Source organism: Numenius arquata, chromosome 11, assembly GCF_964106895.1.
Source record: "Numenius arquata chromosome 11, bNumArq3.hap1.1, whole genome shotgun sequence".
NCBI lineage: Eukaryota > Metazoa > Chordata > Aves > Charadriiformes > Scolopacidae > Numenius > Numenius arquata.
The window spans coordinates 985,972-1,009,005 of NC_133586.1; the positions used below are offsets into that span (position 1 = coordinate 985,972).

The 23,034-nt window shown below is 40.4% G+C and overlaps 1 protein-coding gene across 1 annotated transcript; it reads left to right on the forward strand.

The window, feature by feature from the left end:
* The first annotated feature begins 337 nt into the window (after positions 1-337).
* Positions 338-22,737, forward strand: UACA (uveal autoantigen with coiled-coil domains and ankyrin repeats). The gene is made up of 19 exons (XM_074155734.1): positions 338-373; positions 4,106-4,239; positions 4,740-4,828; positions 5,982-6,046; positions 6,564-6,621; positions 7,139-7,209; positions 7,316-7,422; positions 8,337-8,518; positions 8,946-8,983; positions 9,983-10,048; positions 11,192-11,299; positions 12,355-12,387; positions 12,995-13,093; positions 13,297-13,333; positions 14,235-14,287; positions 15,684-18,407; positions 19,022-19,174; positions 20,106-20,171; positions 20,867-22,737. Exons 1-19 carry the CDS (start codon positions 338-340, stop codon positions 20,936-20,938), a joined length of 4,191 nt encoding a protein of 1,396 aa, XP_074011835.1. The 3' UTR covers positions 20,939-22,737.
* The last annotated feature ends 297 nt before the right edge of the window (positions 22,738-23,034 follow it).

Genomic DNA, 23,034 nt, shown 5'->3' on the forward strand with positions numbered 1-23,034 from the left:
CGGAGGGTTTTCTTGGGGACCTGCTGGGGAGGAACAGGCTGAGCCCGCGGCCGGACCCACCACGGGCTTCACCGCCCGGGCAGCCTCTGGCCAGGGGGAGCCTGTGGGGTTTGGGGAGTTATGAAGTCTGAAGACGATCCTGAGGATGGGGAAAACGCACTCGGGGATCCCAGCGAAGTGAAGGGTGGAACAAAATGACTTCAGAGCGGTGGAGAGAAGGCGTTTCTCCAAGCAGCCCGTTTGAACTCTGGCTCGGTGCTTTGTGAGCTGCTGTGGTTTGTAACTTGATGCGAGATAAAGCCATCGCTTCTGGCAGCAAGAAGCTGCCGCTTCTAGGATGACTTGTTGGTTTTCTTGTGCAGCTAAAGACACAGTAGGTATCTTAGATTTCATATCCCTGGCAGTAGCTTAGCACTGCAAAATGCAAAAGCTTGAATTTTTGTAAATGTTTTGTAATAGTTTTTTTAATTAATGTGTTATTTCTGTCTTCAGCAACTCTTCCTTCAAGTAATTTTCCTTCGATGTGAAAGCTTGGGTGACAATATTTGATTTTTGTATCCATTTCCTATGATGTACTGTTTACTTAATTTTTTTCTCCCTTTGGTTATAACATTTAAGATGATGGTATTTTTTTTTTTTAAAATCATGCTCTCGTTAATCAGAAGGCTTATGAAATGGGAGCAAGGAATGGCTGGTGAAGGGATTTCTAGAGATTTGGGTGAGATTGTGCTAGCAGGTATAAGCTGGAAGTATAAAACTCAGCAATCTGGACCCGGGGCAGACATGCAAGGTGGGATCCCTTTCCTCTAAGGGTGTGCAATGTATCATATGCAAAAGAACTGAGAGGGAGCAGAGCCTGATGCCCTGCATGTACAGTTTCTAAGGTATTTAAAAATAAAACTGGCCTAATGAAGTAGCTTAGCAGAGGAAACTTTGCCAGGCTGCAGAGGAATACTGTCTTTCCCCAGGCTATTAATGCAGCTCTTGCTGTGAACAGTAATGTCACCGATGCAATGACTTCCCTCTGCCAACCAGGCTGGCTTGGCTTTTAAGCTAATAGATGTTTTAATTGATTGACAAATCGGCACTGCACTTTAGCTGGGCAGCACTAGTGGCTGTAATTTCATTAGCTGTCTATTTTTATTCCTCCATGTCACTTTTAGCAACTATTGTACTGAACAAGCTATTGCTAAGACTTCATGAGTACTGTAATCTTGTTTATCGTGAGAACGGGGAATAATCAGGACTGCAACTCCATTACACAAATCCTTCTACAGGTGCAGGGTGGTGGCAGTGGGTTTTTGGTTTTCTTTTCTGTTTCTCCTCTTTTCCCCAGCAAACCCTGACTCTGGTGCAGGGCGAGACCTTCTGCAGCTCTGGGCTCTTGCCCTTTTGGAACGGGCGAATTGGCACTGGCCCACTCCATTGTGGGTCTTCCAGACTTTATTGCATTAAATCTTGAAAAATGTTGGTCTTTGCTCACAAGGCAGTTTTAAGGGGAGGGTAGTTCTGTCTTGATAGAATGTAACTGTTTTTTTAACATGAAGATTACATAGCTTTTGGGTTTTACCTGTTACTGTTCTTGTTTTCACGTGAAGACTGGTAAGACTTTTGTGTAGTGGGTTTGGTGCTTTAAGGGAGGTGGAGAGTGCATTGTGAAGAACCCAGTGTGAAGGACATGCAATTCATAGGCTGCTTTCTTGCTTCAAGAAACAAAAATGTTTTTGGCTACTCTTTAACTGCTCTATTTTGGAAGTTATTAGGTTTACCAGTTCTAATGATCTTTATTCAGTGAGGCATGGAACTTCTGATCTGCTGTGATAGTAGCTTCATGACCCTACAGACTTCTTACATCTCGCTGTTATCAGTGAATTCTTTTGCTGCGTGGAGTTAGATTCAAATATAATACTCCTCTATAAGCCTTTTTCTTCTGTTAAAAACTTCTCGAATATCAAGCAATCAGTGTCCAGCTTGGCTGTAAGGTTACTGTCATGGAACAGAATTTCCTGAAAAGCGTAAAGCAATTCAGAAAGGATGGTTTAGGCAATAGAAGAGAACAAGCCCTGTGTTTTGGGGTGGGATGCTTGGCCTGTGGCCTGAAATTCTTAATTTGAAGTAAACAAGAAAAAAGTGAGGAGTGATGAATGTCTGAGACCATAAAGAGACCACCAGGCATTCAGAGTGACTTGTACTTTCTTTGCGTTCTACATTGCTTTGGTAATTGCAGGTAATTTAAAGCTATAGATGTTGAATTTCTTTCTTCTACAGCTCAATAGATGTTCATCTCTTGAATACCACACTTCGCTTAATTTTGACCCTTTGAACAGTCTGATGCAGTCAGGAAAAACTGTCCTGTTGCGTATTTTTAGTGCACCTGTTTGATGTTAAAAATCATGTTTCTTATGGATGAGCTTGTTGGGCAGCGCAGGGAGAGCATGATCCCCAGGCACATGCAGTGGGGGGTGAGTGGCTGGGGAGGGAGAATGAGGTCTCTGCTTCTGGCTTTTCTGATGTTCTTTCTTCAATTATTGTTATGCATTGGGCATGAAAAGCAGTGTGACTTTCAGTAAAGCTGGGAAGCTCAGCTGTTCTTGAGAAATGTGAACTTGGCTTAGAGACGGCTAAATTTAGTACACATTTATGTGTCGCTGACTGCTGAATTCATGAAAACTGAAGTCTGATGTTGATCACATCTCATAATTGTCCTGTTCAAATCTCTCTCCAAGCTTAGTCTCACCTGGTGAGTTCTCTGGCACCTTTACTATAGAAGGGTTGATGGAGGGGAAAATTGTAGCAGCTGTGTCTTATCTGCCCATTTCCTTATGAAACAATTTTCTTATGAGTACTGGAAAGCTTATAGTGGAGGTGGTTACTGAGATGGGAAGTTGTTAGCACTGCTATTTTGGGCTCTTACTTGCAGTTCCTCACTTACCTGTTCCTCTGTGTTGCACCTTGTTTATTAACTTTTAAGTTTGGAGACATGGACAGATACTATAGAAATGAAATAATTGATTTTATTTAGACTATTACAATTAAAATGATTGACAATAAATATGGACAATAAAACCTCAATTTTTCATATAATTAATGGAGTTAATTGACTTGCTGATGTGAGAGAACAGTTGATGTGCCTTCCCTAAAGGGCATGAGACTGAGAAGAGACAGATTTTCAGATATATGGGTGCTGCAGAGAAAAGGAGGGGGTCAGTTCTTAATGTGCATAGTGGAGAGATTAAAATGTGGTAACTGGGCATTAGGAAGAATGTTCTCTGATACAATTAATGAGGGACTGAACTGCAGGTCTCCCTGGACACTCTACCCCTTCCTTCAGTGGAGCTTTTGAGAGTTAAGATGAGTACGAGGACAGCAATGCAGAGCTGGGCTCATGTGGGGCTCCCTCTGCATCACTTCTACGTCCCTTCTAGACACATTGTGATGGTTTTGAGATGTTCCAAGTTGTTCTCCTACAAAGTGTGTACGTGTACAAGTACACATGCTAGCCCTTCCTGCGTCGTGTAAAGTCCTTGGTTTGTCACAGCCCTACGGAGCAGTTTCTCGTGTTTGTTAATCAGCCACAGTGGGGGGGAGAAACTTATTTTTTTGGTTAGGATTGAAGTATCTGTGATGAGAGAAGAGAAAGTAATGATGCAGTGAAAAGATTGCTGTCCTGGCAGCCCCACGTGTCAGAGAGAGGGGCCAGAAGGAGGTGTCTACAGACAAACTAATCTGAGAAACTGTCTGAAAAGTTCATTTGAAAATGAAGATAGGGAACTACTGTGTGTGCCTTCAGGTTAGTCCTATTAGAGCAAAGCAGAATGAGGAAAGCCAAAGAGGTTTGATCCTAAAGGTCTCCTTCAGGACCAAAGTGACTTATCCAGACTGTCTTGGAGCATTGGACATTCAATGCTAACAGCCTGATTGAAATGCCACAGTGATGTTATACATAAATAACTCTAAAAATTTCAACAGGTACAGCTCTGTCTGTAAACCAAGGTATTTTTTGTTGTATCCCTCCCAGTTGTGTATGATTGCCTTTTATTGAAGTTCCTTTGGTAGATCAGTAGAGTACCATGAGCTCACTTGCTTTTCTAATTCTTCTACACAGCTGAATGCGGACTGGAACAAGTACGATGACAGGTTAATGAAAGCAGCTGAAAGGGGCGATGTGGAAAAGGTTTCGTCAATTCTTGCCAAAAAAGGAGTCAGTCCTACTAAACTGGATGTGGAGGGGAGATCTGCGTAAGTAACACCCAATACTACAGTAATGGTGTTGGGAAGCTGCTGAAAGTTACTCAATTCCTAAATCTTGCTGCTGCTCTAAAAACTCTTCAATATATAAATCTATGTAATGTATCATGTTAGATTCTAGCCTCATCTAGACTGGAGTACCAGATAGCTAAAATGTCAAATTCTCATAAATAGTCTTCACTTCCAAGTGAAGATCAGTATTTAAATACTTGCTCTTGCCAGATTTGAGTGTTAAAGAGCAATGGAAAGCATGTTGGCTTTTCACCTGGCTCACTAATCCAAGGTAAATAATGATTACTTTTCCAAAAAGTAATTTTGTTCCTTCCAGTAAGATCTGCAAAACTCTTAACTGGAGCTGAACACTGTCCAAAGCTGACTTTGTGCTGTGTAATGCTTTTGGTATGCAGCTGTTTGCTTTGACTCTCCTGATTAATAGTACTGGTTTTATGTATAAACCAACTATGCTGAAGCAAGGTAATTTCTTTTTTTAGATTCCATGTTGTAGCGTCAAAGGGAAACCTGGATTGCTTGAACACCATCCTCGTTCACGGAGTTGATATCACAGCCACTGATGCTGCAGGTCAGCTTCCTCAGCTCGCTGCAACTCACAAACGTTCTCATCCTGGTTTTTGTTTTGGAGTGAGATTAAGCTAAACTATAGGATAGATGTTCTTCCTTTCCATGGATATCCCTGTGGTGGGCAAAACAATTATCTGTGTGGCTTGTTGCTGAAATGAAAGTGGTCCTGTCCAGTAATACAAGTTCGTGAATGCCCCTGACACGCAGGAGAACTTGTGAACTTGTATTTATAGTCTGTTCCAGGCTCACTGGAGAGATCCGTGTTTCTGGTTGAGAGTAACAATACAAGAACTGTTTTAAATGAACTTGTGTTCATTCAAATGCAAAGTGTGTTTCCCTTAGACTTGTAAAGTACTGTACTTGGCTTGGAAGGAGGCTTGGAATTAAATGATGTAGTGGGTGTTGTGCACCCCTACGGAGCCCACAGAACCTCAGTGTGCCTCTGTGCTACCTTCTTGCTTTGTGTGTGAGATCAGAGTTTATGTGCAAGTGTTATGAAAGAGGTAATTAAAAATGGTTGCTAATTTTGCCTGGGATTTTTGAGTGTTAAATTGAGGTAACCAAATATTGCCTTGTTTCCAGCTTCATTACAGAAATCTAGCCTCCTTTTCTATGACAGATTTTTATTTTTTTTTTTTATTTTTTAAAAATTTGTATGTGGAGTCATTTGCAGTATTTTGAGATTAATTTCACTATTCATGAACTTGAATCCTTAGTTGCAGATTGTCTAATAAAACAAGAAAAGACTGTTTAGCAAGTAGTGAAGTATATATGAAATAGATGACTTAGTTACAGTACTGGCAGAATTAAGGGGAAAAAAAGTGAGCATTGTGTCTAAAATGATGTGGATGTTTATCTAAACTGTCTCTTGGGAAATCAATCCAGAAGTCTAATGTTGTGTCTTGATGTTTCCTACATCTAACACTTGAGCAGGAATGAAGTGCATGGAATCACGGAGGAGGCAGAAGACAGGTTTTTGCTGAGATGAAATAAACTGTGCTTGTGCTTTAGTGAGGCACAAATTAATTTCTTATGAATTAGCATTGTGTGATTAGTAACAGACTGTGAGAAACAGCACAGGAGTGTTGAGTTTGTGGTATTTCTAACTGTGTGTTCAAAGCAGATCCTGAATGGATGCTGATCTCTCTTTTCAGGTAGAAATGCATTGCACCTAGCTGCAAAATACGGACACGCTTTGTGTTTGCAGAAGCTGTTGCAGGTACTGAAAAAATACCACTCATCTCTCTCTTTTTTTTTTTTAAACAAATACATTCTTTTTTAAAAATAAGACAGTCATGGGGAAAAGACCTTTTCATATTGAATAGCAGGTTGTGACTGAAAGAGTGCTAAAATCAAGAAAATAACCATCTTTTCCTCTCTACATACAGACCATCAAATCAAGTTGTAATTTCTACCTCTTAAATAAAATGAAGTTGAATGTCTTTTAAAGACTAGTGTTCCTTTTCTGAATACATTTGCATTTAGGAACAGTGACACTGAAAGGTCTGCTCAAGAGTAGTGTTTTCTTCAGAAGATGAGCATTTATATCCATAATCTTTCATTAATGAAACAATATTGGGGGGGGCTGCCTTTAGGTTTCTGTGATTTTTTTTTTTTCTTCATTTATTCCTGGACAGTTTATACTTTTTATTGCTTTAATTCAAACCTCAAAACACTTCATGTTTGGAAGTGCAATCTGAATCCTAATTGCTAACTGGGGTTACCTATTTTAACAGTACAATTGTCCAACGGAGAATGTGGATCTTCAAGGAAGAACTGCTCTTCATGATGCAGGTAAAAGGTTTTGCTTTTCTGGTATTGTAGTATTAAATCTAGATTTAATTAATGAATCAATTTTCAGATGGGCCAAATTCTTCTCCGTTAATTTGGGTGACTGTAGTAGGAGAAAATGTTCTATGTTGTCATGATGTTTGTTCTCAATAGCAAACTCATTAACGGGCTTAGCAGGGGTTGTAGGTCTCAAAGTCTCTTCTGATGCCTATGAATTGTCTAGTAAAATCTTAAGCAGGGCCCACGAGCAGCGTTTCAGAGCACTGGTGTTAGAAGGTTAAGATACCTTTTCTCTGGGTTGTCTGCACCCTCGTTATGCTTTGCAGTGTCTTCAACAGCAACGTTTGATTTCTTTTGCCTGCTTTTGAGATGGTTATGTGAGAACTAAATCACAAAGCCTTGTTGTGTTTTAGCTTAGTGACATGAATTTTTGTGAAGCACATACATCCAAAGAGGCATTTGGCGTTTCAGGAAGGCGATTTTCAGCAGAATAACTTGTTCTTTCTTTTTCTCTTGAAAGCTATGTCAGACTGTTCCTCTAGCATACAGCTACTGTGTGACCATGGGGCCTCAGTGAACTCAAAAGACGGAGTAAGTTGCTGCTTATAGCGCTCTCCTGTACAAACCCTGCTGGAGTTCTTGTGCTTTCTCTGCTTTTTCTCCCTTTCCTTATCTCTTTCCTCCTTCCTCTCCTCAGGATGGGAGGACACCACTAGTGCTGGCCACTCAGATGTGTCGTCCCACAGTTTGTCAGCTTCTGATAGACAGAGGAGCGGATGTCAATGCCAGGGACAAACAGAACAGGTAACGCACACAGAGTGGTGTCAGAATCCCTGCTGACGTTCCAAGGGTAGAAAGCTGTCCCTTGGCTTTCAGGCTATGGAACAAATCTACTAAATTCAGTGGAAAAGAGCCCATGATTTAGTTCAGAAGTACATATGCCAATTCAATAATGCAGATAAGGTTGGCATTTTCATATTGCTTGTTCTTGCATGTGAAATACACACAGGCTTGTTACTGCTAGCAAAGAAACAACAGTTGGGGTTTGAAGGGTTTGTCTGTACAAAGCTGCATCTTGCACCCTTTGGGATTAATAAGCAAAATGGGTCATGGTGGAAATGTTACTCTGTGGAGAAGTACTTGAGTTCTACTGGAGCTCCAAAAGGACCTAAAGGCCTTGAAATGTTGGCTTCTATATTCATGGGAGGGAGTTAAGGGAGGGGTTTTCTGTTTGTAGCCGCTTCTTCTGCCAGTTATTCCCTGGAGGATGCCAGCCTGGTGGCCAGTGGGCACGAGGCTGCTGTGGGACAAAGCATGGGACTGGCATTGCATGCTCCGAAGCTGGCAAGTGGTGGGAAGGCACTGCCAGGGCGCCCTGGCACTCATCCCAACTCTGGCTAAACGTTTTGTCTTTTGTTTGTATCTATTGATGTTTGTATCTAAGCAGAGAGGAAGCCAAAGGTCGCATAAGTTTTCAAAACACTGGGTAGCACTCAAAGGCAGTGGGTTTATGCTGGGTTTCACGAAAGCATTGCTTATTATAGTGTTTTTGTTTACTTTTTAACAAATATTTAGACGTTGACTAAATGACTTTTCCTCTTGATAGAGGAAAGATGCCTTGGCTCAAGTTTGCATGATTGGACCTAAGTATAGGAAGGACTATTTCTGTAATTGCTCCGATCCCCAAGTCTCTGAATGCTCTTTCTCCCCATCCTCAGGACTGCCTTAATGTTAGGCTGTGAATACGGCTGCAAGGATGCAGTAGAAGTTTTGCTCAAAAATGGCGCGGATGTTAGTTTGACTGATGGCCTTGGTCATGACTGTGCTTACTATGCCAGAATTGGTGACAATATTGACATTTTGGCTTTAATAAAAGCTGCCGTTGAGGATTCCAGCAAAGGTATGAAGAACGTGGCTATAAGCGTTTGAAATGTTCTTTCATTTGAATCGTGTGTCTTCAGGAGCTGTTCTTTGGGGGGCAGCTGTAGTCCTTTAAACAAAAAGGTGATAAACTGCCTGTTTGGGAGGGGAGAGAAGGCTTTTGGTTTCTGTTTGTTTTTAGTAAAGCTTTTAAGGTTAATCCAGGCTCTGATGCCTCAAGGTATTAACATTGCTGATCCTGGCATTGCAGTATCGATCATAGGAATTATCTGGCATTATTTATGGAAAAACTTTGTACTTGTGGATGTTTCCAGATTCTGGGGGGGGGAAATCTATTTCTTGAAATGTCCTCTCAAGATTGAAACTTGATAGAAATAACTGAATGTGTTGACTGAGTCTGAATGAAATGCATTTTTAACTTCCTATTTTTTGTGGTGCTTTTTTAGCAAGAGACACCATGAAGAAGGGGCAGCCTGAACAAAAGGTACGGCTTGCTATACAGTGTCTCCTAAGACTAGTTTCTGAAATAAACGTGAGAGGCCACACAGCATCAGTGAAGTCTCATTCTTCTGTAGCGTTATACCCTTCTATTTCCCTGTTGGGGTGAAAAATGAGTTATGATACAGGCCCCCGAATGACTGGGGGGTTTTGAGCCTGGTTTGGGGCCAGTGTTCATCTTCCTTACACTTTCTGCTGTGTAGAGCTGGGCGTGAGCTACTGCTGACCAGGGAGCTGTGTCACTGCAGCACATCCAAAAGCTGCTTGCCCTGCAGACGTGTCCCTGACCTTATGTTCCCAACGTGTTGGGGGGACACCTTATGTTTTAAAAACAAGTAGGGGTGGGGGGAATAAAACAGAATAGTTTTTAACTGACTTGGAGATTTTTTCCAAGTTTTTTTTTTTAATTCAAGTATTCAGTATATATGTCACAGAAAAAAAGATTACAGGTGTGTGATATAAGTTTCACTGGGCTTTTGTCTCTGCTGTGAAGCTGCCCTATAAAGGCAATTTATAAATTACCTTTATAGCTGTATGAAATCGAAAGATGTAAAATGTGACGTGCTTCTGCCTGCTGAAAGGCAGTGTGCCCCTGGCCTTGTTGAGAGGGCGATTAAGACTGTGCCATGATGCACAACACGTTCAGTATTTTTTGAATTCTTAACTTCATATGTAGCTGCGAAGGTTCCCTCTGTAATCAGATAGTGTGTCTGTTTCCATTTGGAAAATATTCAGTGATGTGCGTGTTGAGGATTAGAGCTTTGACAGGGATCCCGTGTCCTGTCTGGGTGAGCTCAGGAGTGACCTCTCGCTGAGCAGCCATCTGCCAAAACGGGGGTGTTGGTGGCATTGCCCCCCAGTGGAAGCTGGCGTGAAGGCTGAGAGCAACCCCCTGTTCCCCAGAAACGGATGTTTTCAGAGAGCACCAGGAATAGAAATTAATGCTTTACTGTTGCAATAACAGCTTACTAATATGTCCCAGAAGTGGAACCGGCTTCATGCGCAGGAGGAGGTGAATGTCAGGCTGTACCAGAAGGAACATAATGCTCAGGTAAGCGAGAAGGGTTTCTGACACACGCAGAATGAGCCAGACATAATAAAAACGAGATGTGCTTGTTAAATAAGCGTTAGCATTTCCATTTAGAAGGGTCATATATATTGCTGTTTACTTGAAACTTAATTACATGAATGTAATGTGGCAATTATACAGATAAGCTGTAAACTTTTTCAGGAAAAAAGTACTTGTTTGTGTAACAAATAGTTGGAAGTCTCTTGGTGTCTTATCCCTGTCCATCTCTTGACCCTCTGCCTCCTACTTTCGCCTGCAGTAAAATAACTGGGTCACAAACCAGGAAGATATATTTTTAACATTCTCTAGAGATGTTCAAGTGTCTTACTAAAACCAGCCTGTGTCATAACTGTTCTACTAATTACTGTTAATTTTCTCATCGTGTTACTATATCATTACAGTTTTCAAAGAGGTAAACAATGTTTTTAGCTGTGGGGAACAAACCACTGAAAAATGTAGGCCTTCGTTCTGAAATGCTTTGTAATAAAAGGATAAAGATCTCTAAATGTAAATTTTCTGGTTTGAGCTAAAGTAGTTACCACAGTTAAGGTAACTATACTTTATCAGGCAAGAGTTAAAGGTGCTTTACTGTTTGCATGTGAGCACTGGACTGATTGATGGTGCAGAGACCTGTTGCTCTCACGTGTTGGATTTATACGTTACTGGAGTGATTCTTGTGGCTGCAGGAACAGTTAGTGCACTTAAAGGTTGCTGTGCTTCGTGCCGGTGAGGCTTTCCCGTTACACCTTTGGCTGCAGTGTTTGGGTTTCAGGAACTGTTTTAATGTTGGTCATTTTTACTTGTTAACAGACAGCAGATAAGCAGCCTCTGGAGTGCTGTCAGCATTGAGTGTAATCTTACTCGGCTCATTTTCAAAACTTGTATGTACCCTTATATGAGAATGAGCTGTCGAGAGCTGAAAAGCTTGAAGGCTCTGGAGCTTGTGCTACGTAAACCTTCAGAACAAACCAGACCTGGAGTAAGGCCACAAAATCACTAGGGGATTTGTTAGGCAAGGCTTGGTGTAATGACTATTAAAATTGTTGCTTCAGTTTCTTTAGTTTTCCCAGTGTGTGTATAGTGTCGTGGTGGGTTTTCTAAATTTTTATTTATTTACTTTTTAAGGAATTGGAATTAGAAAATCAAGATTTAAAAGATCGAATGAGAGAAGTGCAGGAGGAGCAAAGGATGCTGCTGGACAGAATCAGTGGGCTACAGCTACAACTCAATGAGGTAAACATCTAGTGTTGGAATAACCTGGCTTGAAAGCTGTGGTAACTAACTGATGCTGACAGTGAAGGCTGGTAGAAGTAGAAATGTGTAATGTGTGATAATGTGCATGTGTAATTAGGCTGGAATCTTCCCTGCTTTCCTGTGAATTATTCCTGTATGTGTCACTGTCACTTTCTTCTGCTGCAAAAGCCTTTGGTCTTGTAATGATGCTCAAACTGTGAGGAGACCTGTTACAGCATCACTTACTGATACCCGTACATTTGAGCAGGAACATTTATGGTTGTACTTCACAATGGGATGTGAACTGTGAGGTGATCTGGCATGTTACAATTTGGAAACTAAACTTCATCTGCACAATTAACTGTAGGTGTTGTGTGTCAGTACTTGATTGTAGCCACTGCTTCTTTTCCAGTTGTTACTCTAAGTGGAAACACAGAGAAAAATCTTCAGTTGGCAAAAACAGAAACAAAGGTTTTCAATAGGGAATTTCTCATTTAAGAAGTTCCCTCCTCTTCTTAGAGGTCTAAATATGACCAGTACAATTGAGGAAGAAAAACTCAGAATTTTTTCTTTTGTTTGCTTTGTGGAGGCTCGCATTTGTTCCTTCACTGTATTTTTGTAGGGGTGTATGTACAAATTGTATGCAGCTTCCCCTAATGCAGCACGTGGACAGAAAGGATATTTCTTGGAATCATTGGCTTATCTCAGCTTCGCTCTTTAGCATTGCCTTTATAAAACAAACCCACTGCTTAATTGTTGCTCTCCAAAATCAAACTTCCACTGAAAAACTCTACTTTTCTGCCTCAGTAGCATATGATCTAGATAACTGAAGAGATATTCTAGTTTCCTAGAATGCAGGTCAAGAGATCTCAAACATTCCTAACTTCTGTTCTTTATTTCTCTTGCCAGAGGTTAGATGGGCCATGAAACGGGAGCTGTCAGAACACGTAGCGTTAGAGACTGGGGTAGACTTGTCAACTAATGAACTGTGTATAAGCCCCTTAAACATTATTGAAAAAAATGATTTTGGGGGGGATTTTTTGTTATTTTTGCAGGAGCAAATGTTTGCAGATGATCTTGAAAATGAGGTATGATACATCACCTTAAATTGGAGTAGAACTATGAAATAGTTCTACTGTATTTCTTCTATAGAAATATAGATTTTAAATGTGTTCTTCTATAAGAAGAATTTTATAGATTCTATACATTTTAAATACAATAATTCTTCTATAGAAATATAGAAAATTCTTCTATAGAAATATAATACCACATTTAATAATGGTATTTAAAGCTACAGAGAAGAGAAAAAGTATCTATAAATGCTAAATATCTACTGCTATGTACTCCATTTATACAGCTGCACAGCATTTGTTATTACAAATAATATATGTAAACCCGATGGCACCTTTAAAGCAGACTTCATATGATAAGTATCTCTTTAGTGACTTTCAGTAATGCAAGACTAATTAACATGAATAAATTAATAGTAAATTATATTGGTCCATATTCCCTTGACTCACTCTTCAGGACTCCTCTTGTGGAGGAGCACTGTTGTAGATGAACTTTAGAACCAAAAATGTAGGGATTCTTTCGGTGCTGATCTTGGTTGAAGTTCTCCCTAAAGTTAAGCTGCTTGAGATCTTATAAATCTGGCCCTTCTTGTGGCTTTGGCTATTGGCATTCTTTCTCTTTCAGAAAGATGAGCTGAAGAAAATCCTAACTACCAAGGAAAAGCAGCAGGAAGAAAGCTTAAGAACTATTGAAGCTCTCAAAGCTAAACTCAAATATTATGAAGTACGTTAACGGATTTGAAATGTGATAAAGAAATTGGTATTTACAACAGTAAATACTTAAGCAATTTTAAATTCTTGAAAGTCTTAAATTGTTATCTCATTGTAAAAGCTTTTCCTGCCCTTGAACCCTTAGCTTAACATATAGTAAAAATATGAAATGAATTTTCAGCTTTTATTTTTGTGTGTGTTGCTCTTTGCTTTTAGGTTGACCTTGTGGGATCTGGAAGCGGCTTTGGTAATAGTAAGTATATTTAATTCTTAAAACTTTCCATGCCTGATGCAGTGTTGGAATATGTAGACAAAGGGTGGGGTTTTTTGTCATCTTTCTTTTGTTGGTCTTAATTATAGCCAAGGATAATGTGTGTCCCCATGCTCCCAGGCTCAGGACGGAGTCAGCTGAGCCCGGCTGTGTTCCTACAGGGCACTGTCCATCAGTCTCGCTCACGAGTGAGTGCTCTTGTGAAATATGCACTGTAATTCTGCTGCATCTTCTAATAACGTGAAAAACAAGCTGATCAAGGTCTGGGCTCCAAACTGAGTCTTCCCCTTTCCATTCTTCCTATTTTAAACAACACTCATGTCCAGCTCATGACAAGAAAACTACGGACATCGTGAAAACTGAGTGTAGGCAGGTTTGAAAGAGACTTTAAACACAAGGCCTGAGCTTACGCTTCTATTAGGAATGATTCCATTTCCAGAAACTGAAGTCTCTTGCATCCAACTTGGTTACAGGCCTGTCTTGCTCTTGTGTAACTTCAAATGTTACTTAATCTGTCCTGAGCCGTCGGGAGAGCTGTTTGGCTGCCTGTCAGGATCATTTATTGAGAGCACAAGGGGATGCCTTTTCCTGCTGTGTTCCTGTGCAGACACGCAGCCAGCGCAAGGTGGCTTTCAGCACTGTTTTGCAGAACAATTTATCTACCTTACTAGCACAGCAGGGGCTTTTTTCATTAGGAAGAATTTGTCCAGACTTCCTTTGTGGCTTAAGGTGGAGTTGTTTTAATACCAATTACTTAAATACAAGCCTGCAGCCTGGTGCAGTCCCATGGAACACAGTAAAATTAGGAAGGAAAATCGTAGTTCTTGTGATTGTGTTACTGGTTTTAAACAGAGACTAAATGCTGTTTGCTTTGCAAATCTAGGAAAAGAAGACTTATTACTTAAGCAAGGCCAAGGGTTTGCTGTGGAATCACAGGTAATAAATATTTTGCTACTTGAGAGAATGCTAAGATATTTAGCTTTCACAAGCATAACTATGCTTACAAATGTACATATTTTAAACACTGCTGCTGAGTGCATTTTCAATACCACTTGCTTTGCAATGTTTATTTTTAACTGTTGGTGCCCTCTAGAGTTACAAATGTGACATCGCTTTAAATGCAGTGAAATTGTTGAATGCTGAAAGCTCTGGTGTATAATGAGCATTCTTAATACTGGATCATCTGTCACAGTGTAAAGTGCAATTGTTTTTCATCTCTATATTTTTTTTCTTCTTGAAATTTAGAAGACTTTACTTTCCTGCCAGCTATATGATAATTTCCTGCCAATTTTGTTTGCTGATAGGTACCTACCTTTTAAAGCAACAGTTCAGTTATAAATGAGGTTGATCAGACCCTTACAGTGAGTTATTTCTGATAGGGACTGGTCCTAACCAACAAGCTGTTCTCACGCTTGAGTGTTTCAGCTGTAATGCTTCCAGGAGTGAGTGATGACAAGAAATAAATCTGTACCTCCTGTGCTTTCTTGCCAGATCTCACTGGTGTATGTATTTGTGTGTTCTGCTGGTGAGACAGAAAAATCCAGTCTCTTCTGCCATGTTTTACATCAGGTTATTCCAATTGCCTTGGGAGTTTTTTTTTTTATTCTTAGTTGAAGTTTAAAATTAGTTGATATGTGATTATTTTTTTAAAAAAAAAAAAGGTGGGTGTGTGGGAATGTTGACACAAAAAGCCAACCAACCCCAAAGCCCCAAACCATGTCCCAAGCAGGAATTGAGTGGCTTTAAGCCAGCCGTGTCTGGAAGCCACCTACTGCTTTCTGGTCCCTGGGACGTGAATGAGATCATTGGAGCAAACTTGTGCCATCAATAGCCACCATGGCTGGGAGGGAAGAGCATGTGGCAGGCCACCAAAACTGTTCTGTGGGGTTTTCTGTAGCCTTTACTCAACAGTAAATGACTGTTGTTTCCTTAGACATTTCAGAGAGAAGGTTCTGTTGACCATGACATACTCTTTTCTGATTCCTTTTAAAATTACATTCACATGCTTGAGGGATGGGGAAATTCTCTTAAATTTCTTCTGGCAGATGAGTCATTAAATATGAATAACAAGAGAAACAAAATGAATACACTATACCTGCACTTTATTCTCAGTAGGGTCCGATGATTGGGGAAAAACAGTAATATAGAGCTATAGTCAAGATTTTTTACTGTTAAAAGCTGAAATGCGTGTGTTCTGTAATATGGGCAAGAGTAGATTAGTGTGTTTCTAAGGGAAAAAAAGAAATCTCTGACATTTTATGCTCGTATCAACAGAGGTTTAAGACAGTTATGTCTATGACAACTCGTGTGTATATGACTTGTCAAACTCAAGCACGTATCCGTTTTTGTGCCAATTTATCTTCAGTCAAGGTCTATGCTGAGGCCCTTGGAGCTCTCCCTGCCTACCCAGTCATCCAGCTCAGAGAAGGAAGCTTTAAAGAAGGAACTTGACAACGTGAGGACCTGCTACAGTGCAGCGAAAGAAGAAATCGGCAAATTGCAGAGAGAACTGTCTCACAAGGTATCCGAGTGTAAAGCTTTGGCATCAGAGTGTGAAAGAACCAAGGCGGAATCTGATGGACAGATAAAACAGCTGGAAGATGCTTTAAAAGATGTGCAGAAAAGGATGTTTGACTCTGAAGGCAAAGTTAAGCAAATGCAGACCCACTTTCTAGCTCTGAAAGATCACCTGACTAACGAAGCTGCTTCGGGAAACAGTAAAATAACAGAGGAGCTGAAGGATCAGTTGAAAGAAATGAAGACGAAGTACGAAGGGGCCTCTGCTGAAGTGGGAAAACTGAGGAACCAGATTAAGCAGAATGAATTGCTGGTGGCAGAATTTAAGAGAGATGAAGGAAGGCTGGTGGAGGAAAATAAAAGGTTGCAGAAGGAACTTGTGAAGTTGGAGATGGAGCGAGATAAAAGGGGGAGAAATGTCATGGAGTTAGAAGGGCAGCTCAAAGAAACAGCGGCAAAGTTAGCCCACTCTGTAACTTCAGAGAAATTTGAAAACATGAAGAGTTCGTTATCAAATGAAGTGAATGAGAAAGCCAGGAAGTTGGCAGAGATGGAAGGAGAGTACGAAAAATTGCAGGCAGAGATTCTGCTTTTAAAGAGGGAATCTGAGAGTCAGAGAGCTAAACTGGCTCAGCAGGTAAGGCCAGAAGACCACGAACAAATGAGGAGTGGGTTTGAGCAGAAAAATGAGGAACTGGGGAAGACAATTTCTGAATTATCACAGAAGAATCAGACTCTGCAGAAGGAACTGGAAAGATTGCAGATTGATAACAAGATGCTTAAGCAGCAAATCCAAGTGCTGAAAACAGAAATTAAAAGCCAGAATGTGCCTTTAAAAATTCACGAAGAATTGAAGAAAACAAATGACCTGGCTGTTGGTGACCTGACCAAAAAGCTTTTTGAAGTGACAAAGAAGTACAACGAAAGCAGAGTGGAAGCTGAGAAGTTGCTGGCAGAGAAGAACAGCTTAAGTGAGAATATTGGCCACTTCCAGGCTGTATACCTGTCTCCAGAGCAGCACAAAAAAGAAATGGAAGCTTTAAGATCTAATGGTATGGAACTTGAAAAGCAGCTTGCTGAGCTTCAGAAAAAATACGATGATGAACAAGCCAAAGTGTGCAAACTAGTCTCTGAAAATGCAGCCATAAAGGAGACGCTCAGGGATCAGTATGTGTTGGCTACGACACACGAGGAGATGAAAACAGTCTTGAATAACACACTAGAGAAGACTAATCGGGAGCTGTCAGACCTGAAGGAAAGAACTGAAGAGATAAAGCAAGAATCCATGAGGGTAAATGAAGAAAATAGAACTCTGAAAAACAAGGTGAAACTCTTACAGAACCAGTTACAGACTGAGTATATAAGTTTCAAAGATCATGAAACTGCAGTGACTGCTTTAAATAAAAGCCTGCAAGAACTTCAGGAGAACAATGCTGCCATTACGGCTGAATACAAGAGGGGTCAAGAAGAAATTTTACAGTTGCATGAAGAAATTGAAGCCCAAAAGAAGGAACTTGACACAATTCAAGAATGCATTCAGTCAAAATATGCCCCGGTTGCCTCCTTTGAAGACAGAGAACAAAGCTTCGAAGCCACAGTGAAAGAGTTAAAAGCGCAGTTGCAGGAGCAGGTGCAGAAGTGCAGAGAAAGTGAGGAGGAAACCCAGAAATGTAAAGAGGAGAATGAAAAGCTCAAGAACGGTGTTTTGTCCATCCAAAATGACCTGCAGCAGAACTATATCCTCGCTGAGAAATCCCGGGAAATGGAAAAAATGTTCACAAGCAAAATGGAGGAGCTGAATCAGCAACTGAGGGAATTGCTGGGGAAATACACAGGGGACAAAGAGGAGAAAGACGAGCTGCAGGAGAGTCCCCCACAGCCTGTGGCTGCACAGGCTCCGCTTCTGGTGGCGGAACAGATTGAAGCCTTGAAGAAGGCTCTTGGTCACACGATAGAGGAGCTCAAGGAAGCCCTCAGAAATAAGAAGGAATGTTACGACAAAGAAACACTAAAAGTAGGAGAACTACAGCAGGAATTGTCAGGTCTGAAAAAGTCTTCAATACCCTTGGTAGAATATATACGAATGAAGGAAACGCTCGAACAAGAAATTGTAGCCATCAAAAACAGCTTGAAAGAAAAGGAAGAAGAAAACCAAGTTAAAAATGAGGAAATCCTGAAGTTGCAGTCTGAGATTCAGTTTACTCAGCAAGCTTTGACAGACCTAGAGAGCAAAGAAGTGATTGACATCTCAGAATACAAATCCATGAAGAGTACTCTGGAGGCCCAGATTAACAGCATAGCTGATAACTTGTCCAGTATGAACAAGAAGTATGAGGAAGCATGTGAGGAGGCTTTGCAAGCTAAAAAAAGCGAGCTCTCTTTAAAGGATGAGAAGGAGTTGCTACAGTTACGGAGCTGCAGTATTGAGCAAGAAATTAAAGACCAGAAAGAGAGGTGTGATAAATCCTTGACGACAATTATCGACTTGCAGAAGAGAATACAGGAGTCTGCAAAGCAGGTGGAGGCCAAGGATAACAAGGTAGGATGTGGGGTAGTTCCATACCCCTGAACTGAAGGTGTCGAAAGCATTAGCTGGGCTTCAAATAGAGCTACTAATGCTCTGTCCCCTGAGCATTAGGTACCCTGGGCTGGCCCACATCTGCTAAGGTGAAGTCCTGGTTTTGTTAGCATTGTACTAAGCTTTTCTAATTCCTTGTGTGCTTCGAACATCATGGGTTGTATTTAAACTCTCTTCATCCAAGCTGGGTTTTAGACTTTTGGGATACCGGCTCATTCTTCCACTGGAGCTGTTTGTTTAGCATCTCTGGCTGGCCTTCTGATGGTTCATTGCTCTTCTTAGAAATGAGACCTAGAATATTTTTAGAGCATAAATCACTTATGTTGCTGCCCGACCCTCAGGGTCCAGACCTTACAAATTCCAATTCTAGGAAGCGGGATGGGAACCAGTGATAGCATGGCATGAAAATGAAGTCTTCTGTCTTTGAGAAGTCTCTTAGGCAGTGCCATGGCAAGCCAGAACAGAGACCCTTCAATGCTTGCTAATTTTCATCAGTCTTTAAAGAATGTTAAAGAATATTAGGTTTCGGTGAGACGTCCTTATACTGAGGTTTTTGTGTGCTTTTTTTAAAAAAGATCACAGAACTGCTTAATGATGTGGAGCGGTTAAAGCAGGCTCTTAATGGCTTGTCTCAGCTCACATACACCACCGGGATCCCCTCAAAGAGGCAAAACCAGCAGGTTGAAATGCTCCAGAACCAAGTGAAAAGCCTGCAGCAGCAGTTAGCGGTAAGTACTCCTGCGAGGCATTGTCTGAAATGCGGTAGCATCACGGTTGCTTACAGTCCTTGTGTGAACAAGGAAATATGAATGTGGCCACTGGAGCCCTGGGGTTGGCTGTAGACTTTAAATTCAAAAGTAGAGCATTCATTAATTTTATTTTTTTTCCCATGACTGCTTGCTTCTCTGGAAACTTGTCTGCTTCCTTCTACACAGTGCAGTTACAACACTTGGGAACTTTTCCGGATAAAAAAGACAGAATTTAGAGAGAATTCGTGCTTATGAGATACGCTGCTATAGTTCACGCCAAGCCCGTTTCTGTATGCAAGTTCCAGGTTAATATTTTCTTTCAAAAAACCACCGGTCATGTATTTTCTCACTTTGAAAGAAAGTGAGGTGGCCCTTAATGGCTTTGACTGTGTTCCCTTGTCTGCAAATGCTGTGAAGTGTGTTCCTTATTAAACACTAACAATAAAGGGGAACACTTTATGGGAAGCGCTGGGAGTTTGTGCACAAACACGTTTGTGGCCCCTTCAATAAAGCTCATCATTAAAGCTGTGTACGTGAGCAAAGTTAGTTGTTTGTAAATCTGTACAGAAGCAGAATACATCTTTGCAAAGTTGACCCTTACAAGGCAATGTGTTCTTAAATTGGGTGGTTTTACAACAAATAGCTAATGCTGTTGAGGAAAAAAGTGTTTAATCTTAGCACCTCCTTGACAGCCTGTCAGCAACATTGCTTTGCTACAAGTAAGCAAGAAAAAAAGTGAAGCAGTGACTTTTTTTCTTGATTAATAGCGGGCATATAGCTAACTTTAACCTTGAACTTCTGCTCTGGCTAGTCTATAAGGGCACAAAACCAAGCCCAAAAAGCTGGAAATAGGCAAGAGTAGATATTAAAAATTTGATGACTTGACCTCCTCTTCCTTCTTCTTTTATAGGATGCTAAAAGGCAGCATCAAGAGGTAGTCTCAGTTTATCGGACCCATCTTCTCAGTGCTGTACAGGTATGAGAGTCCCGAGTTCAGATTGTTTTACTCTGTCATTTCAATGTAGAGATCCTTGAGACACATTTCTAACTGCTGTGCTGGAAGACCTCAAACTTGAAACTAGCATCAAGTACGTGTTTTCATGTTGAGAGTTTTAACTTAGAAAGGACTGATCCAACAAAAAAAGCAAACACCTACCACAGCTGTAGTCTTATTGTACCATCTTATTACCATTTGTCTATGTGTAATTATATGTAACAATCCGCTTTGGAGGGCGATGGTGATGTGAGCATGTTATCAATTCTGCATCAGCTCAGGTAATGCTGGAGAGAAGTTGAGTAGAAGTTGGAAACTTAATGCAGAGTTATCCAGTGGCTCTCATGAAGTCTTATGACTTCAGATACTTCAGGATGCAAAAGAGGGACTGTTCCTACAGCAGTAGCTGTGGAGCCGGAGGGTAGGAACAGTTTTTTGTTTTTTTTTTTTTTCCCCCATTGTATTTTCATGAAGGAAACTGCTGTGTCAGTGACCCTTCTTTCTCATGAGAGAAAAATAACAAGATTCCTAAAATATTGCAGATTTTCCCAGAGAGTGGTGAAAATACAGCAATGAATTAAGACTTTAGGAGATTCTTCAAAATTAGCCCAATGTTAGTGATGGATGGTTGACACTTTGTGGGATTTCTAATTTAACTAAGCATTTGCTTGCTCTAGGGTCACATGGATGAAGACGTCCAAGCTGCTTTACTACAGATCATCCGAATGAGACAGGGACTCGTTTGCTGATGTCCTTAGTGCCATTGTTCTTGAAGGCTGCTGTGTCTTGTAGGAGTGCTGTGGTGACGGTAGTGATGACCTTCAGGAGATTTATATAATCGTGATAACATAGCTGCAATTAGAACCTCCAAATATGAAACAACTTAGCTGAAATATTTTCTTCTTGGAAAACAGAAAAATAGGGCTACTGAGTTTCAGATCTGACACCTCTCATTAGATTAATAAAAGATGTAGAACGTCTTTTAAAATTGATAGACAAGCTGAATGTCAAAATGATGACATGGTAGTTAAATTATTTTAATGTCTGATTGACCACTTTTTAAAGCAAGGTCTATACCCAGAAACTCCAGTTTATCCTATAACTTGAACTCTCATGGTATGGTTGAAAATAAACTCTATTCAAATGAGCTTGGCTAAGTATTGTAGCTGTATATCTCCTTTAATGATTAAGAGAAAGTGGCTGTTTTGTCACATAAGCTGATGAAGACACACTAAGACACGCTTAATAAATCAGCTGCAAAGGTAGATGGAAAGTATTTAGGTATATGTTGTAGCTTGGCTGGCCAAGTTACAGACTTTATTTAAATATAAGCTTAAGATGTAGTGCCTTTGCTTTTTTGCAAGACTTAAAAATCAGGTTTTACTATCAAAACACTAACTTTTATGTTTGCCTCCCCTTCCCCAAGATTTTTCAGGAATGCTTTGTAATACTGATTACTGTGGGCTAAAGTGGTGTCTGGGAGTGGAGTGTCATGGTTTGCAGAGCAGCATTTTGATCTAAATGCAATAGTCCTGCTTCTTTATAATTTCATTCTTCATTAGGCCTAATATGGGTGCAGACTGAGCAGCTCATTAAGCTGTACGCTAGATAATTCAGGTATTGGATTTTCAAACACTATCTCATGGAAGTTCAAGGTATTTTCCTCTTAACTGTAAATTATGTACTATAATCTTATTTATGGGGAAAGATGCAAATAATAAGGATTAATGAAGTGAGAATTTTTATTTGCTTGGAATCTACCTATTAAACGAGACAGGGCTTCACTTTTAACTGAAGGATGATGTTCCCATAAGTAAGTTTTATGAAAGGAAACACAAAATTTGGGACTATTCAAAGGAAGAAATTGGGAAATGAGTCTGACAACGTACGTGGCTGCTGTAATAGAGCAAACAGTGGAAGTGCTATCAGTAGCTGTGGTAACTTCAGTCTACTCGGTCGAAAGCATTTAATAACTAGTGAGTAGGAATCTGGGATCCTGACACGGAAAAGACAAACTTCCTCTTCCATGTTCCTGAAAAATAAGACTTAAGTCGGAGCGCAGAGTTCTCTGCCTTGCGTTGCCTGGGCTTCCCCACAAGCTGTACCTCAGGCTTAGGTCTTGCTTTTTTTAGTAGTATTATGTTTGTTTCCTTTTTTTGTTCCTTTTTGGGCAGAGTCTTGTAGAATTGAAGAGAAAACTGCCACATAGAGGAGGATACAGACCTAGTGATGAATGTGCAGGGCAGTTTTTATTATATAAATACACTTAATATATTTACTAAATATGTGTCTGTAGTTAAACAGATCTACTGCTGCTTTCCTTTAATTTCTTAGAGGACTATTACAGAAAACATCTCAGTATATATGTTACTTTTTAGCCAAATTCTTTTATGATTGCATTACTTGAAACTCTTATTAGAGAGAGTTTGTTTTGATATACTAACTCTGGCGTATTTTGATATTGTATGTTTCCTTATTGAGGGAGTTCTATGTGTGTTTTTCTAAATTTCTCCCGTATTACCTTATCAATAAAAAGTTTTCTTCTTTTTGTCGTGGTTAATTCTGTAAAAGGTAAAGAAACGTAAATAGGTTGGCAAAATAGTGTGGGTAGTGAAGGCTGTGGAACTAGCTTGAATAATCTCAAATACCAGGTCACACATTTTTCAGATGTCCACTGGGATTATTGGGTTCTTCTATTTCTGGAGTTTATGGCTGGTAAAATTTTGGTGTCGTTGATCGAGACTCAAAACCTTCTACCAGTTAATTCTTCAGAGTAAATGGACTCTGGCCACCCCTGCGCTGCAAGGGGCAAGCTGTGTGTTCTGTCAGTTGGTAGTTTGGGGTG

What these genes read in the sequence shown, in the direction of transcription:
- UACA (XM_074155734.1), top strand. Translation starts at nt 338, where the DNA reads ATGACTTGTTGGTTTTCTTGTGCAGCTAAAGACACA. An exon ending in CTTGTGCAGCTAAAGACACA is followed by an intron (nt 374 to 4,105) that starts GTAGGTATCTTA and finishes TCTTCTACACAG; the next exon opens with CTGAATGCGGACTGGAACAA. An exon ending in GCCTGCAGCAGCAGTTAGCG is followed by an intron (nt 19,175 to 20,105) that starts GTAAGTACTCCT and finishes CTTCTTTTATAG; the next exon opens with GATGCTAAAAGGCAGCATCA.